Source organism: Sus scrofa, chromosome 1, assembly GCF_000003025.6.
Source record: "Sus scrofa isolate TJ Tabasco breed Duroc chromosome 1, Sscrofa11.1, whole genome shotgun sequence".
Taxonomy (NCBI): domain Eukaryota; kingdom Metazoa; phylum Chordata; class Mammalia; order Artiodactyla; family Suidae; genus Sus; species Sus scrofa.
In genome coordinates, this window is record NC_010443.5 from 30,981,596 (window position 1) to 30,994,443 (window position 12,848).

At 42.7% G+C, this 12,848-nt stretch overlaps 1 protein-coding gene across 2 annotated transcripts; it reads left to right on the forward strand.

Moving 5' to 3' along the window:
* VNN3 (vanin 3) lies at positions 1–11,664 on the forward strand. Of its 2 annotated transcripts, XM_001925456.5 has the most exons (7): positions 1–295; positions 394–524; positions 5,406–5,598; positions 6,326–6,617; positions 8,214–8,587; positions 9,627–9,800; positions 10,990–11,664. In XM_001925456.5, the coding sequence occupies exons 1-7, from the start codon at positions 83–85 to the stop codon at positions 11,116–11,118; spliced, it is 1,506 nt and encodes a 501-aa protein (XP_001925491.1). In that variant the 5' UTR covers positions 1–82; the 3' UTR covers positions 11,119–11,664. The 2 variants fall into 2 exon arrangements, with proteins under 2 accessions (XP_001925491.1, XP_013843739.1); XM_013988285.2 differs by lacking the exon at positions 5,406–5,598 and having other exon boundaries at positions 9–295.

The window sequence follows — 12,848 nt, forward strand, 5'->3', positions numbered from 1 at the left end:
AGGTCTTTATCATAAAAGTTTTTCCAGGGATACAAGACAGAAGACTCTGAGTTTGTTTATCAAAGCACACAGAATTTCAGCTATGATTGTATCATGTGTCCCAAAATATACAGCCATTCTGGCCCTCTTGGTCCTGGGTGTTGGTGCACTGGACACTTTCATTGCTGCAGTGTATGAGCATGCTGTCACATTACCAAACAGAACGGAAACACCTGTGCTGGAAAAAGAAGCTTTGCTCCTGATGCACAAGAACATAGATGTTTTGGAGACAGCAGTTAAACTGGCAGCCAGACAGGTATGGCTGGGATATTGGAAAGGCAATTTGAAACGTGGTAAGAATGGGAGTGTTTGGAACTTAGGAGAAACTCTTCTGCTCCGACTTGTTTTGAGCAGGGCGCACATATCATTGTGACCCCAGAAGATGGAATTTATGGCTGGGTCTTCACCAGGGAGACCATTTATCCCTACCTGGAGGATATCCCAGACCCTGGAGTGAACTGGATTCCATGTAAAGATCCCCAGAGGTAATGTCATCAACCTTGGGGTTTTTTGTTTGTTTGTTTGTTTAAGTTGCAGTATTGTAGAATACTAATTTATTGCAAATTCAGGAAGTTTGACTAGTATTCTTGCTGACCAATTATCAGTCTGTGGCATTGGATTCACCTTTGTCATTCTTCATAATATATACCATCTGGCATGTCTTCTGTTTGGTCAAGGACTTGAGATGATGATGTCTGGTTGATTATTTATTGTACTTATCTTTAATGAACAGTATGTGGACACAGTTTCTACAATAGATGTGCTTAACTGGATTTCAACAAAGTGAGAAAGTTGTGATATCTAGGACTTAGATTCCCAAATATAAGTGTGTGGTTCATCCATGAACACCTGCCTCCTTTGTAGAATGGTAAAAGGAGGAGTAGGTTTGTTTCAAAGGGGCTTCGAGGGGTTTCCTGTTGTGGTGCAGTGGAAACAAATCCTACTAGTATCCATGGCCTCGCTCAGTGGGTTGGGTATCTGGTGTTGCTGTGAGCTGTGGTGTAACTCACAGATGTAGCAAGGTACCTGAGTGACTGTGGCCGTGGTGTAGGCCGGTAGTTATAGCTCTAATTCGACCCCTAGCCTGGGAACTTCCATATGCCACAGGTGCAGCCCTAAAAAGCAAAATAGTAATAATAATTTTAAAAGGGGGCTTTTATATTGGCATGGAATATAATCAGTATGGTGAGTGGAAATTGCATAGGACTTAAAAAAGGAACTCTTGAGATCTCATTCTACCATTCCTGGCTGAGTGATGGAGGCAGACAACCAAAACATTTGACTTCTATATTTCTTTTTTTTTTTTTTTGGCTGCACCCATGGCATGTGGAAGTTCCTGGGCCAGGGATCAAACCCATGCTATAGCCGTAACCTAAGCCACAGCAGTGACAATGCCAGATCCTTAACCTGATGAGCCATTGGGGAACTCTGAGATCTCTATTTCTTTATTTGTAAAACAGGGATAATAAAATTTCCGCTCCTACATCCCTTTACAGAGTAGGAATGAGTGTCCAGTGAAGTAAGACCTCTAGAATCTGTACTGTACACTGTGGCGCTCTCGCCAGTGTTAGCTGTCACCATTACATTTTTTTTAACAGAAGGAGCTAGATCTGAAATTTTGCTTTCTTGTCCACAAAGAAATTTTAGCAATTGTTGGTAGCTATAACTTAAGCATAACTTTCTTAAAGAATATCTGCATAAAATAGAAGAAAGATTTTTGAAAATAAATTATTTTAGGTGAATTTACTTTAAAAATAGGTTATATGCAATGCATTTTTTTTTTTTTCTTTATAGGGCCGTACCCACGGCTTATGGAAGTTCCTAGGCTAAGTGTTAAAATGGAGCTGCAGCTGCCAGCCTACACCACAGCCACAGCAACCCTGTGACCTACACCACAGCTCACAACGCCAGATCCTCTAACCCACTGAACGAGGCCAGTGATCAAACCCACATCCTCATGGATACTAGTCAGTTTCTTAGCCCTCTGAGCCACAGTGGGAACTCCTATAATCCTTTTAAATGGCAAAATCAATGCATTAAGAAGTAATTTAATTTGCTAATTTTAAACCTACATGCTTTTGTTCAGAACTATTATCTTAGCCCACAAGAAGAGAAACTTCTTTAATAATTTGGACTATTTGAAATTGATTGGAAAGGTCAAGTCCAACATAAGCTGGGATTTTTCAACTTTGGAAAAGTATTCTCTGAATGTTGCAATCTGTGTTTATAGTAACCATGTAACAATGATGCAATGTCTACTTGATCCTGGGGCTCTTCCCTGAGCAGGAAGGACTCATGATTTACAGTAACTCAAGAGGCATAAACTAAAACACACTCAATTTGCCTAGGTTGATAAAACTGACTTTCTGGGGGAAAGATGTCCTGAAGCCTGATAATTAGTCTTCAAAAAATTATTTTCAGGAGTTCCTATTGTGGTTTAGTGGTTAACGAATCCGACTAGGAACCATGAGGTTGCAGGTTCAATCCCTGGCCTCGATCAGAGGGTTAAGGATCCGGCGTTGCCGTGAGCTGTGGTGTAGATTGCAGATTCAGCTCGGATCCCACATTGCTGTGGCTCTGGTGTAGGCTGGCAGCTACAGCTCTGATTGGACCCCTAGCCTGGGAACCTCCAAATGCTGCAGGTGCGGCCCTAGAAAAGACAAAAAAAAAAAAAAAAATTCAGTAGGAAAGGTAGGTGACTAATGAAACTTTAATATTATGGAGACTTGCAGATGTTTACTCAAATGGTAAGCTTTCAGCTCTGTGTTGTAGAAAGGAGAAATGCAATATTTAATATAAAGGTAATATTTGTTAAGAAAGCCACTGTTTGTTCCCTGGTAACATTTATCCCTAAAAGGATCCTAAAAGTTCACATGGCCCTCTTTCTTTCCTCTTTAAAAACATTTCCAGTATTGGAGTTCCTACCATGGCGAAGCAGAAACACATCCGACTAGGAACCAGGAGGTTGCAGTTTCGATCCCTGGCCTCGCTTGGTGGGTCAAGGATCTGGCGTTGCTGTGAGCTGTGGCGTACGTTGCAGACGTGGCTCGGATCTAGGGTTGCTGTGGCTCTGGCGTAGGCTGCGGCTACAGCTCTGATTAGACCCCTAGCCTGGGAACCTCCATATGCTGCAGGTGCAGCCCTAGAAAAGACAAAAAACAAACAAAAACAACAACAACAAAAAACATTTCCAGTATTTAAACACTATGAGTAGAATAATGACACATCTCATGCTTCCTTGGTTTTCCCCACAAGGAACAAATAAGAAATATTAAAATACCACTAATTATTCAGCCAAAAAGAGGAAAACAAAATAAAATGTATAATAGTTTTATGAAAGGCTCTAATGAAAGTGAATGTTGACAATATTCCCTTGTTTTTCCCGAAGGCAAAATAAAACAAATAGTCTGAAACAATAGCATACATCTGTGCTCCAGGTTAAAAGATTAGCTTGACATCAATTGCAGAGTGACTGAGAGACCATGACGAACCTGAATGGTCTCTAGAAGGAATCAAGTCATTAGTGTCCTGGGCTGTATCCTGTGCACATTATGTCATTAAATTTATGTAGCAGGTGGAATTATTCCCATTTGAAATATGAGGGGAAAGGGGGGAGTTCCCATTGTGGCTGAGCGGAAACGAATCTGGCTAGCACCCATGAGGATGCAGGTTTGATCCTTGGCCTTGCTCAGTGGGGCTCATAGTTGATAATTAGCCTGGCTGGAATTCAAACACAGCCATTTCCATTGAATCGTGCTAACAGAGCAGACTCTGAGTGACTGGAAGCCCCACACTATACTTGAAATTTCCAGTGACTAGTGAATCCATTTCTTAGTGTGTTCTGGATGCTAGAAATTTTAATCTTGCTTTCCACTGAAATCTCTCTATGACTTCCTTTGGTATTCGTACCACCTCTATATTGTGTTCAGATACTTGACTTTTCTTCCTCTAATTAGATTCTTTCAAGTATTTGAGGCCAGCCATGATCTTGCTTTTTCCCTCACCTCAACCTCTTCTTATTTCTAAGATAAATATCCCCAATCTGGATGGTTTGGGCATTACTTTGAAAAGTAATTTCTTTCTTTCTTCTTCTTCTTCTTTTTTTTTTCTGTCTTTATAGAGCTGCACCTGAGGCATATGGAGGTTCCCAGGCTAGGGGGCTAATCAGAGCTGTAGCTGCCAGCCTACATCACAGCCACAGCAACGCTAGATCCTTAACCCAATGAGCGGGGCCAGGGATCGAACCTGCATCCTCATGGGTGCTAGTCAGATTTGTTTCCTCTGAGCCACAATGGGAACTTCTGAAAAGTAATTTCATAGTCTGTATTTATCGCGGGGTTTCACACGAGGGTCGTCTAAGGTAGAAGGGAAGCTATTATGTTGTACTGACAGATGAGAACACTGAGTCAGCACAGTGAAATGCTTTCTTCCTTTTCTTTCCTCTTTAAAAATATTTCCAGTAATAATGCTGCATTTGTTCTCTGTAGAAGATGACCTGCCTGGGACCATCTTTTTTTTTTTTTTTTTTAAGGGCTGCACCCGTGGCATATGAAGTTTCCCAGGCTAGGGGTTGAATTGGAGCTACACCTGTTGGCCTACACCATGGCCACAGCAACACCAGATCCAAGCTGCATCTGGGACCTACACCACAGCTCATGGCAATGCTGCATCCTTAACCCACTGAGCGAGGCTAGGGATCGAACCTGCATCCTCACGGATACTAGTCAGATTCATTTCCCCTGAGCCATGACAGGAATTCCCCAGTCTGGGACTGACTATTTACTGCCTCCTAGTAGAACTGTGGCTTGGACTATGGAAAAGGTTCTCCCTGCTAGAGAGTCTGTTAAATTTTAAGCTCTTCACTTACCCTCCTGGGAGAACTGCATATGAGGAAGTGTTGCTTCTCTTCTTTCTCCTCTTCCTCCTCCATTTTTCCTGTACTTCAGTCTTATACTGCCATCTCAAGTCTGGCACATTAAAGTAACCAGCTTTTGGAGTTCCCGTTGTGGCTCAGCAGGTTACGAACCCAACTAGTATTCATGAGGATGTGGGTTTGATCCCTGGCCTCACTCAGTGGGTTAAGGATCTGGCATTGCTGTGAGCTGTGGTATAGGCAGGCAGTTGCAGCTCTGATTCAACCCCTAGCCTGGGAACTTCCATATGCTGTGCCTGCTGCCCTTAAAAAAAAAAAAAAAAAGTAACCAGCTTGCATAAAGATGAGATGGTAGTACATGTGAGTTTTTAAATGTTTTCTCCTGATTCTTAGCGTAGAGCTGTTGTGTTATAGGTAACAAGTAAATAAACTTGTATCACTTTGGAAGTTCAACAATTACATGGTAAGTTTAAGGCCATATCTGTTGAATTAGGTTTGGCTATACCCCAGTGCAAGAAAGGCTCAGCTGCCTGGCCAAGCACAACTCTATCTATGTTGTGGCAAATATTGGGGACAAGAAACCATGCAATGCCAGTGACCCTCAGTGTCCCCCTGACGGCCGTTACCAATTCAACACTGACGTGGTGTTTGATTCTGAGGGCAGGCTGGTGGCCCGCTATCATAAGGTGAGAATCACTAGTACCTTAGCTAAGCTTGATTGACTTCTTGTTTATGATGTCCTTGTATCTTGTCTGTTGAATGTTGGTGAGGGAATGGCTATCAGTGCATTTCTTAATTATTACATTGAGTCAATAATAGGTATTTAATTTACTTTGGTTTCATATCAGGGCTCTGAATTTGCATAAAATAGAATGTGGTAGAATATTCAAACAAATGTGCTAATCGTCTCACAAGGATTTTAATATTCTAGCAGAAAGAAGGAGAAAAGCTCCTTCTTATCACTTGGTTTAATATCAGAGTTAGTTTTTCACCCAATTTGTTAAAACTTTACTCATTCATTCCATTAGGACTTTGTATTTTATTTTTACATTTTTTGCTTTTTTTTTTTACGGCCACGCCCACGGCATATGGAATTTCCCAGGCAAGAGGTCAAATCGGAGCTGCAGATGCTGCCTACGCCCAGCCACAGCCATGCCAGATCTAAGCCCAATCTGTGACCTACACCCCAGCTCGTGGCAATGCCAGATCCTTAACCCACTGAGCCAAGGCCAGAGATGGAACCCACAACCTCATGGTTCCTAGTCAGATTCATTTCGACTGCACCACGACTGGAACTCCCCTATGTGTAACAGTTTTTAATACATGCACTGGAGAAAAAATTTTATGCATATTGATCACCTCTATTTGGTACTTTTCTTACTAATTTTCCTCTTCTTTGCTTTTTGTTAACAGTACAATCTTTTTGCACCTGAAATTCAATTTGATTTCCCCAAGGATTCAGAATTTGTGACTTTTGACACTCCTTTTGGGAAGTTTGGCATTTTCACTTGCTTTGACATTTTTTCTCATGACCCGGCTGTGGTGCTCGTGGAAGAATTTCACGTTGACAGCCTTCTCTACCCTGCAGCCTGGTACAACACGTTGCCCCTCCTCTCAGCTGTCCCCTTCCACTCGGCGTGGGCCCGAGCCATGAGAGTCAATCTGCTTGCTGCAAATACCCACCACACTGGCATGCACATGACAGGTATCTCACAAGGGGCGGCCACAGTCTTGGGAAGGCTTCATTCGTTTTCAAGCCACACTTTTCTCTAATGATTCCTTTTGGTTGGGGGTAGGGGGGATGCGGCATATGGAGCTGCCAGGCTGGGATCAGATCCAAGCCACAGTTGTGACCTAAGCCTTGGCTGTGGCAACACTGGGATCCTTAACCCCCTGGGCCAGACTGGGGATGGAACCTGTGTCCCAGCGTCCCCAAGATGCTGCCAATCCCATTGTGCCACAGCAGGAACTCCTCTAATTATTCTTTTATTAACTCTAATGTCACAAAATTAGGAATACTGTGGGTGAAAATGAAGCAAACACGAGACTCTCAACTTCATATGAGGGGAAACTGGAGTTAGAAAGAAGTTAGGTCACGTGAAGAAAGCAAAGCCAGATCTAAAGGATGCTGCAGCCAGCATGCATTAGTAATGTTGAAAGAAATCTTGCTGTTGAGGTGATAAAATCTCTTTAGACTTAATCAGATTTTTAGAGCTTATCCCTGTTCAAGGTAAAACAGGCTCCCCTAGACTGCTTTGCTGTTTGTTGATTCAAATAAAGAATCTCAAACACAAGCACATTAGATAGGTCAGTGGAGTGTTAAAATTATTCTTTTATGGAGTTCCCGTTGTGGCACAGTGGTTAACGAATCCGACTAGGAACCATGAGGTTGTGGGTTCGGTCCCTGCCCTTGCTCAGTGGGTTAACGATCCGGCGTTGCCGTGAGCTGTGGTGTAGGTTGCAGACGCGGCTCGGATCCTGCGTTGCTGTGGCTCTGGCGTAGGCCAGTGGCTACAGCTCTGATTCGACCCCTAGCCTGGGAACCTCCATACGCCGCGGGAGCGGCCCAAAGAAATAGAAAAAAGACAAAAAAAAAAAAAGAAAAAAAATTATTCTTTTATTTTTGGGAAATGTGTTAGTTTGTTGTTAAGTTGGCTAAAGGAAGGGGAGCTTAAGTGAAAAAAAATAAGTCATCCAAGTCAAATGATAGTTTTAGTGTAAGTAGTCATTTACGGAGGATGCAGAGTCAAATTAGAATTTAGGCCAAGGTAACAGCTGTATCTTTTTTTTTTTTTTTTTTTGCCACATGCAGAAGTTCCCAGGCCAGGGACTGAACTCATGCCACAGCAATGGCAATGCTGGATCCTTAACCTACTGTGCCACCGGGGAACTCCCCCCTTTTTTCCTTTTCCTTATGCTTTCATAAGGATATTTCATTTCATTTCTTCCTTCCTTCCTTTCTTTCTTTCTTTCTTTCTTTCTTTCAGCTGCACCTGCAGCATACAGAAGTTCCCAGGTAGGAGTCAAATTGGAGCTGCAGCTGCCAGCCTATGCCACAGCCACAGCAACACCAGATCCAAGCCGCATCTGCAACCTACACCGCATCTTTCAGCAACTGGATCCTTAACCCACTGAGCAAGGCCAGGGATTGAACCTGCATCCTGATGGTTACTAGTTGGGTTCTTAACCATTGAGCCACAATAGGAACTCCTATATTTCATTTCTTATGGAAGTGATTCTATTAGTTTGTCATCATGCCAAATTTGAAACCAGTATTGGTGTTTCTTTGTGTCACCTGTAGGGAGTGGAATCTATGCACCAGAGGCCGTCAAGGTGTATCACTATGACATGGAAACAGAGAGTGGCCAGCTGATGCTCTCAGAATTGAAGTCCCGACCTCGAAGAGAACCCACCTACCCTGCAGCTATTGACTGGAGTGCTTATGCCAGAGGTGTCAAGCCATTCGAGTCTGAACATCTGAATTTTCCAGGGATGATTTATTTTGATGAGTTTACTTTCACGGAGCTTAAGAGAAACACAGGAAATTATACAGTTTGTCAGAAAGACCTGTGCTGTCATTTAACTTACAAGATGTCTGAGAAACGAACAGATGAGGTGTATGCAGTAGGGGCCTTTGACGGACTGCATACAGTAGAAGGCCAATATTACTTACAGGTAGAAACTCTCCAATATGTTAGAATGCTTTTTTGTTTGTTTTTGTTTGTTTGTTTGTTTTTAACTGTTTTTTCTCTTAGGTCATCATTATATTTAAAAATTGTGCTAGGGGAGTTCTCACTGTGGCTCAGTGGGTTATGAACCCAACTAGTATCCATGAGGATGTGGGTTTGATCCCTGGCCTTGTTCAGTGGATTAAGGATTCTGCATTGCCATGAGCTGTGGTGTAGGTGGCAGATTCAGCTCAGATCCCATGTTGCTGTGACTGTGGTATAGGCTGGCAGCTTCAGCTCTGATTCGACCTCTAGCCTGGGAACTTCCATATGTTGGGGTTCGGCCCTAAAAAAGGACAAAAAGACAAAAAAAAAAAAAAGAAATGAATATTTTAAAATTGAACAACTTAAAGTCCTTCCTTATTCTTTGCCCTGACTTAATTGTACTCTAAACACAATCTCCTGTAAGCTAAAGATTAGGCATCCTGAGCACAATTGCCTGTGGGTTCAAGATGTTTTTTAGGAACTTTCCTAGTTTGTTCTAATGTCTCATCGAGATGCCCTTTTTGCGAGTGCTGTTATTCTAGTCAATAACCCAGAAGACCACCACTATGGTCATGCCAAGATCTCCTGACTCCAGCTTTGATGACTAGGACTCCTCCAGAGAAAGAAGATTGCATGTTTGACCCCACCCTGAAAACCTATCTCAAAACCTGTTTTCTCCTTTTTTTACTATAAAGCTCCTTGCAATTCTTTCCAGTGGGGGCAGGGAGGCACAGTCTGCAGCACATAAGCCTGCTGTGGCCTCCTTTGCCTGGCAAAGCAATAAAGCTATTTTTTTCTCCTTTACCCAAACCTCTGTCTCTGTGTTTCAATTCAGCACGAGCAGACAGAGGCCGAATTTCAGCAACACTATGAGTTGCAATTTTTATAAAACTGCTTAGGAGGTAGCCTAGCAAATATTCCTCCGTTCCTTGAAATTGTGTTTTTAGCTGAGAAACGATTTCCAAGATTTCCAACCCTTGCTCTTTTCTTTTCCTACATAGATATGCACGTTACTGAAGTGTCAAACCATGGACCTGAGCACTTGTGGGGAGCCCGTGGGGTCAGCTTTTACCAAGTTTGAAGAATTCTCCCTCAGTGGCACATTTGGAACGAGTTATGTTTTCCCACAGCTCGTCCTTAGCGGGAGTCAGCTTGCCCCTGAAACTCATTATGAGGTAGGAGGTTTTAGAAGGATACGTATCTATGAACAGATAGGGTCATGACAATCTGAGTAATAACGAGACGGGATTGCACTATTGTGGTTCACGTTCTACAAGCAACACCTTCAAAAGAAACTATGATGTGGAAGACAAGTGGTTCTAGACTGTCTTTAGACCGTGATGGAGAATTGGGAGTTTATTTTTCTACCTTAATATGATTATGAGATACAAGGGAACAAGGAGGTTATGGAGAAAATAAGATAAAAATATTGATTGCGGAGTTCCTGTCGTGGCTCAGTGGAAACGAATCTGACGAGTATCCATGAAGACCCAGGTTCAATCCCTGACCTTACTCAGTGGGTTAAGGATCTGGCATTGCCGTGAGCTGTGGTGTAAGCTGCAGATTTGGCTTAGATCTAACGTTGCTGTGGCTGTGGTGCAGGCCTGCAGCTACCGCTCTGATTTGCCCTCTAGCCTGGGAAATCCCATATGCTGCGGGTGTGGCCCTAAAAAGACAAAAAAAAAAAAAAAATTAATTGCTGATGATGACTAGCAGCTAATGTTTATTTGCATGGTGGAGAAGGTGCCAGTTGAATACATTAAGTAATGCATCTGCAACTTATTTCATGGGTGCATTATTCTGTGAAGTTGTAATAATGACAGTAATAATTGATACCTTGTATACTGTTTCGTGAGCTAAAAGAACTCTTTTTAATCTATTATCTTAACCCTCGGTACCATAGATTTCATTTTCACCCAAAGTCTCTCTAACATTCGACCTGTAGATCTGACACAGGGGTCTTTGACTCCAAATTTTGTGTACTTTTGACTATTCCATGCTGCTTTTATTTATTTATTTTTTTGTCTTTTTGCCTTTTCTAGGGCCGCTCCCGTGGCATATGGAGGTTCCTAGGCTAGGGGTCTAATCGGAGCTGTAGCCACCAGCCTACACCAGAGCCACAGCAATGCCAGATCTGAGCCATGTCTGTGATCTACACCACAGCTCACCACAATGTCGGATCCTTAACCCACTGAGCAAGGCCAGGGATCCAACCCACAACCTCATGGTTCCTAGTCGGATTCGTTAACCACTGAGCCACAACAGGAACTCCTCCATGCTGCTTTAGAGTGATGTTGTCAGAGAAGATCTCTGGGCTGGAAACCAGCTCTGGTTTGGAGTTAATCCTTTGCTCTCTTTGATCAGGTTTCAAGAGATGGACGTCTTCGGAGCCGAGGCAGAGCCCCTTTGCCCATTCTGGTTCTGGCCCTATATGGACGAGTGTTTGAAAGGGACCCTCCACGCTTAGGGCAGGGACCTGGGCAAGTTCAATGATCCCCTTCCCTGCCAGCCTTTCAGCGTTAGCCTGGCAAAGAGAGAGGAGAAAGAGAGAGCCCTTAAGCTTTGTCTGGAAGAGATGTCTTCACTTTGCTGAAACAACAGACTTAAGAAGATTTAAAGAAGAACGGATGTGTGTGCACAGTCTACATTTCATACATCCCATAAAGCACAAATGCATTTCTAGAAGCTGGGTTCATCTTCTGTGTAGATGCTCTTAAGGATGTGTCAGTACGTCTATGTATAGGACAAGAATTTAAATGGAGGAGGGACCCAGAAGAATCCTTTTGTGGTATCTGCTCTAACATAGGTGAATAGTTTCTATCGTTTGTAAATGCGTAGGATAAGCATTGAAACTGCAGAAGGTATTTGATCAACTAGGATACAGGAAGTTAAAATTACTTGTAAAGTAATTTTAAATAACTTTTAAACTAATTAAAACTGTTCCATTCTCTCTTCTCTTGCGGTCCTTTACTATGGAAATCAGGTATTTAGAATGACAATGAAAAAAAGAAATGAATAAATGATCTCTTTCAGACCACACAGTGGGTGTTTTCTTTTGAAATTATTCTATCCTAAAATCTACCCAGCCCCGGTGAAGCCCCTTCATACTCCAGGATTTGTTGCAACCTGTGCTGCAATGGGAACCTTCTGTCATCTTTCTCCCAGTTACCTTTGGTCCCTTGACCCTGGCGCCCTGAGTCCTTTTCCTGGCTGGTCACTTATTAACTCTGTGAAGAGATGCATGTGAGACAGGGGGCGCTCCAGGATGTGTGGGAGAAGTTGAGGATCATTCTGAGTTTGGGGACATCTTCCCCACCTCCACCTAAAGATATAACAATTGTCTTCCTAGACTTTTCTCAGGTGTTTATTTCCACTTAGTTTAATTCAGTCTAGTTCTAGGAGGCTGAAGACATCTGGGCAGCAGAAAATGTCCTTGGTCTCTGCTTCTCTCATTCCTGGAGTCCCTCTCTAGGGGCTATGATGCTTGAATTCTAGGATTGCTCCTGTGCCCCAAACTATTCTCTTTGTGCAGGATGTGGGCTTCTTCCCCCCGCACCCACACCGTGATGGCCTCAAGTTGGCTCTGCCTAGGTTTCTTTCCTCTCTCTTAGACAGTCGTCTGGAGGTTGCCTTAGGACCTGGTAGCCCCAGGTTCCTCACTCCCCCAGTACCCTGTGCATCTTTTGTAATCCAACCTCTGCCCCTTCTCTTATACCAGGAACTGCAGAGTCACCGCATCCCAGGGTGTTCTCAGCCCTTGCTCACCACAACTAGACAACCCAGTGACCCTCTGAAAGTCGCTTTGTTCCTTATCTGCTTTTCTTTTTTTTTTTTTTAAAAAAATGTTTTATTAAAACACAGTTGATGTACACTTCTTCAATTTTTTGCTGCACAACAAAATGACCCAGCCATACATACAAACACATTCTTCTTTTTTTAATACTATCTTTCATCATGTTCTAACCCAAGAAATAGTACACAGTTTTCTGTGCTGTACAGTGGGACCCCATTACCCTGCCCGATATCTTTTAATAACTCATGTCTTTTATTTTCTTGACTTTCTTTGGTCTCACCTCCCCCCATCTCATTTTATTTATTCTGCTAGGCTCAGTCCTCATAGCTGAGTCTTCCTCATCTAAATTCTTTTTTTTTTTTTTTTTGGAGAGTGAAGCTGAAACTGAAACACTCTCTTTTTTTTTTTTTTTTTTTTTTTTGACTTTTTG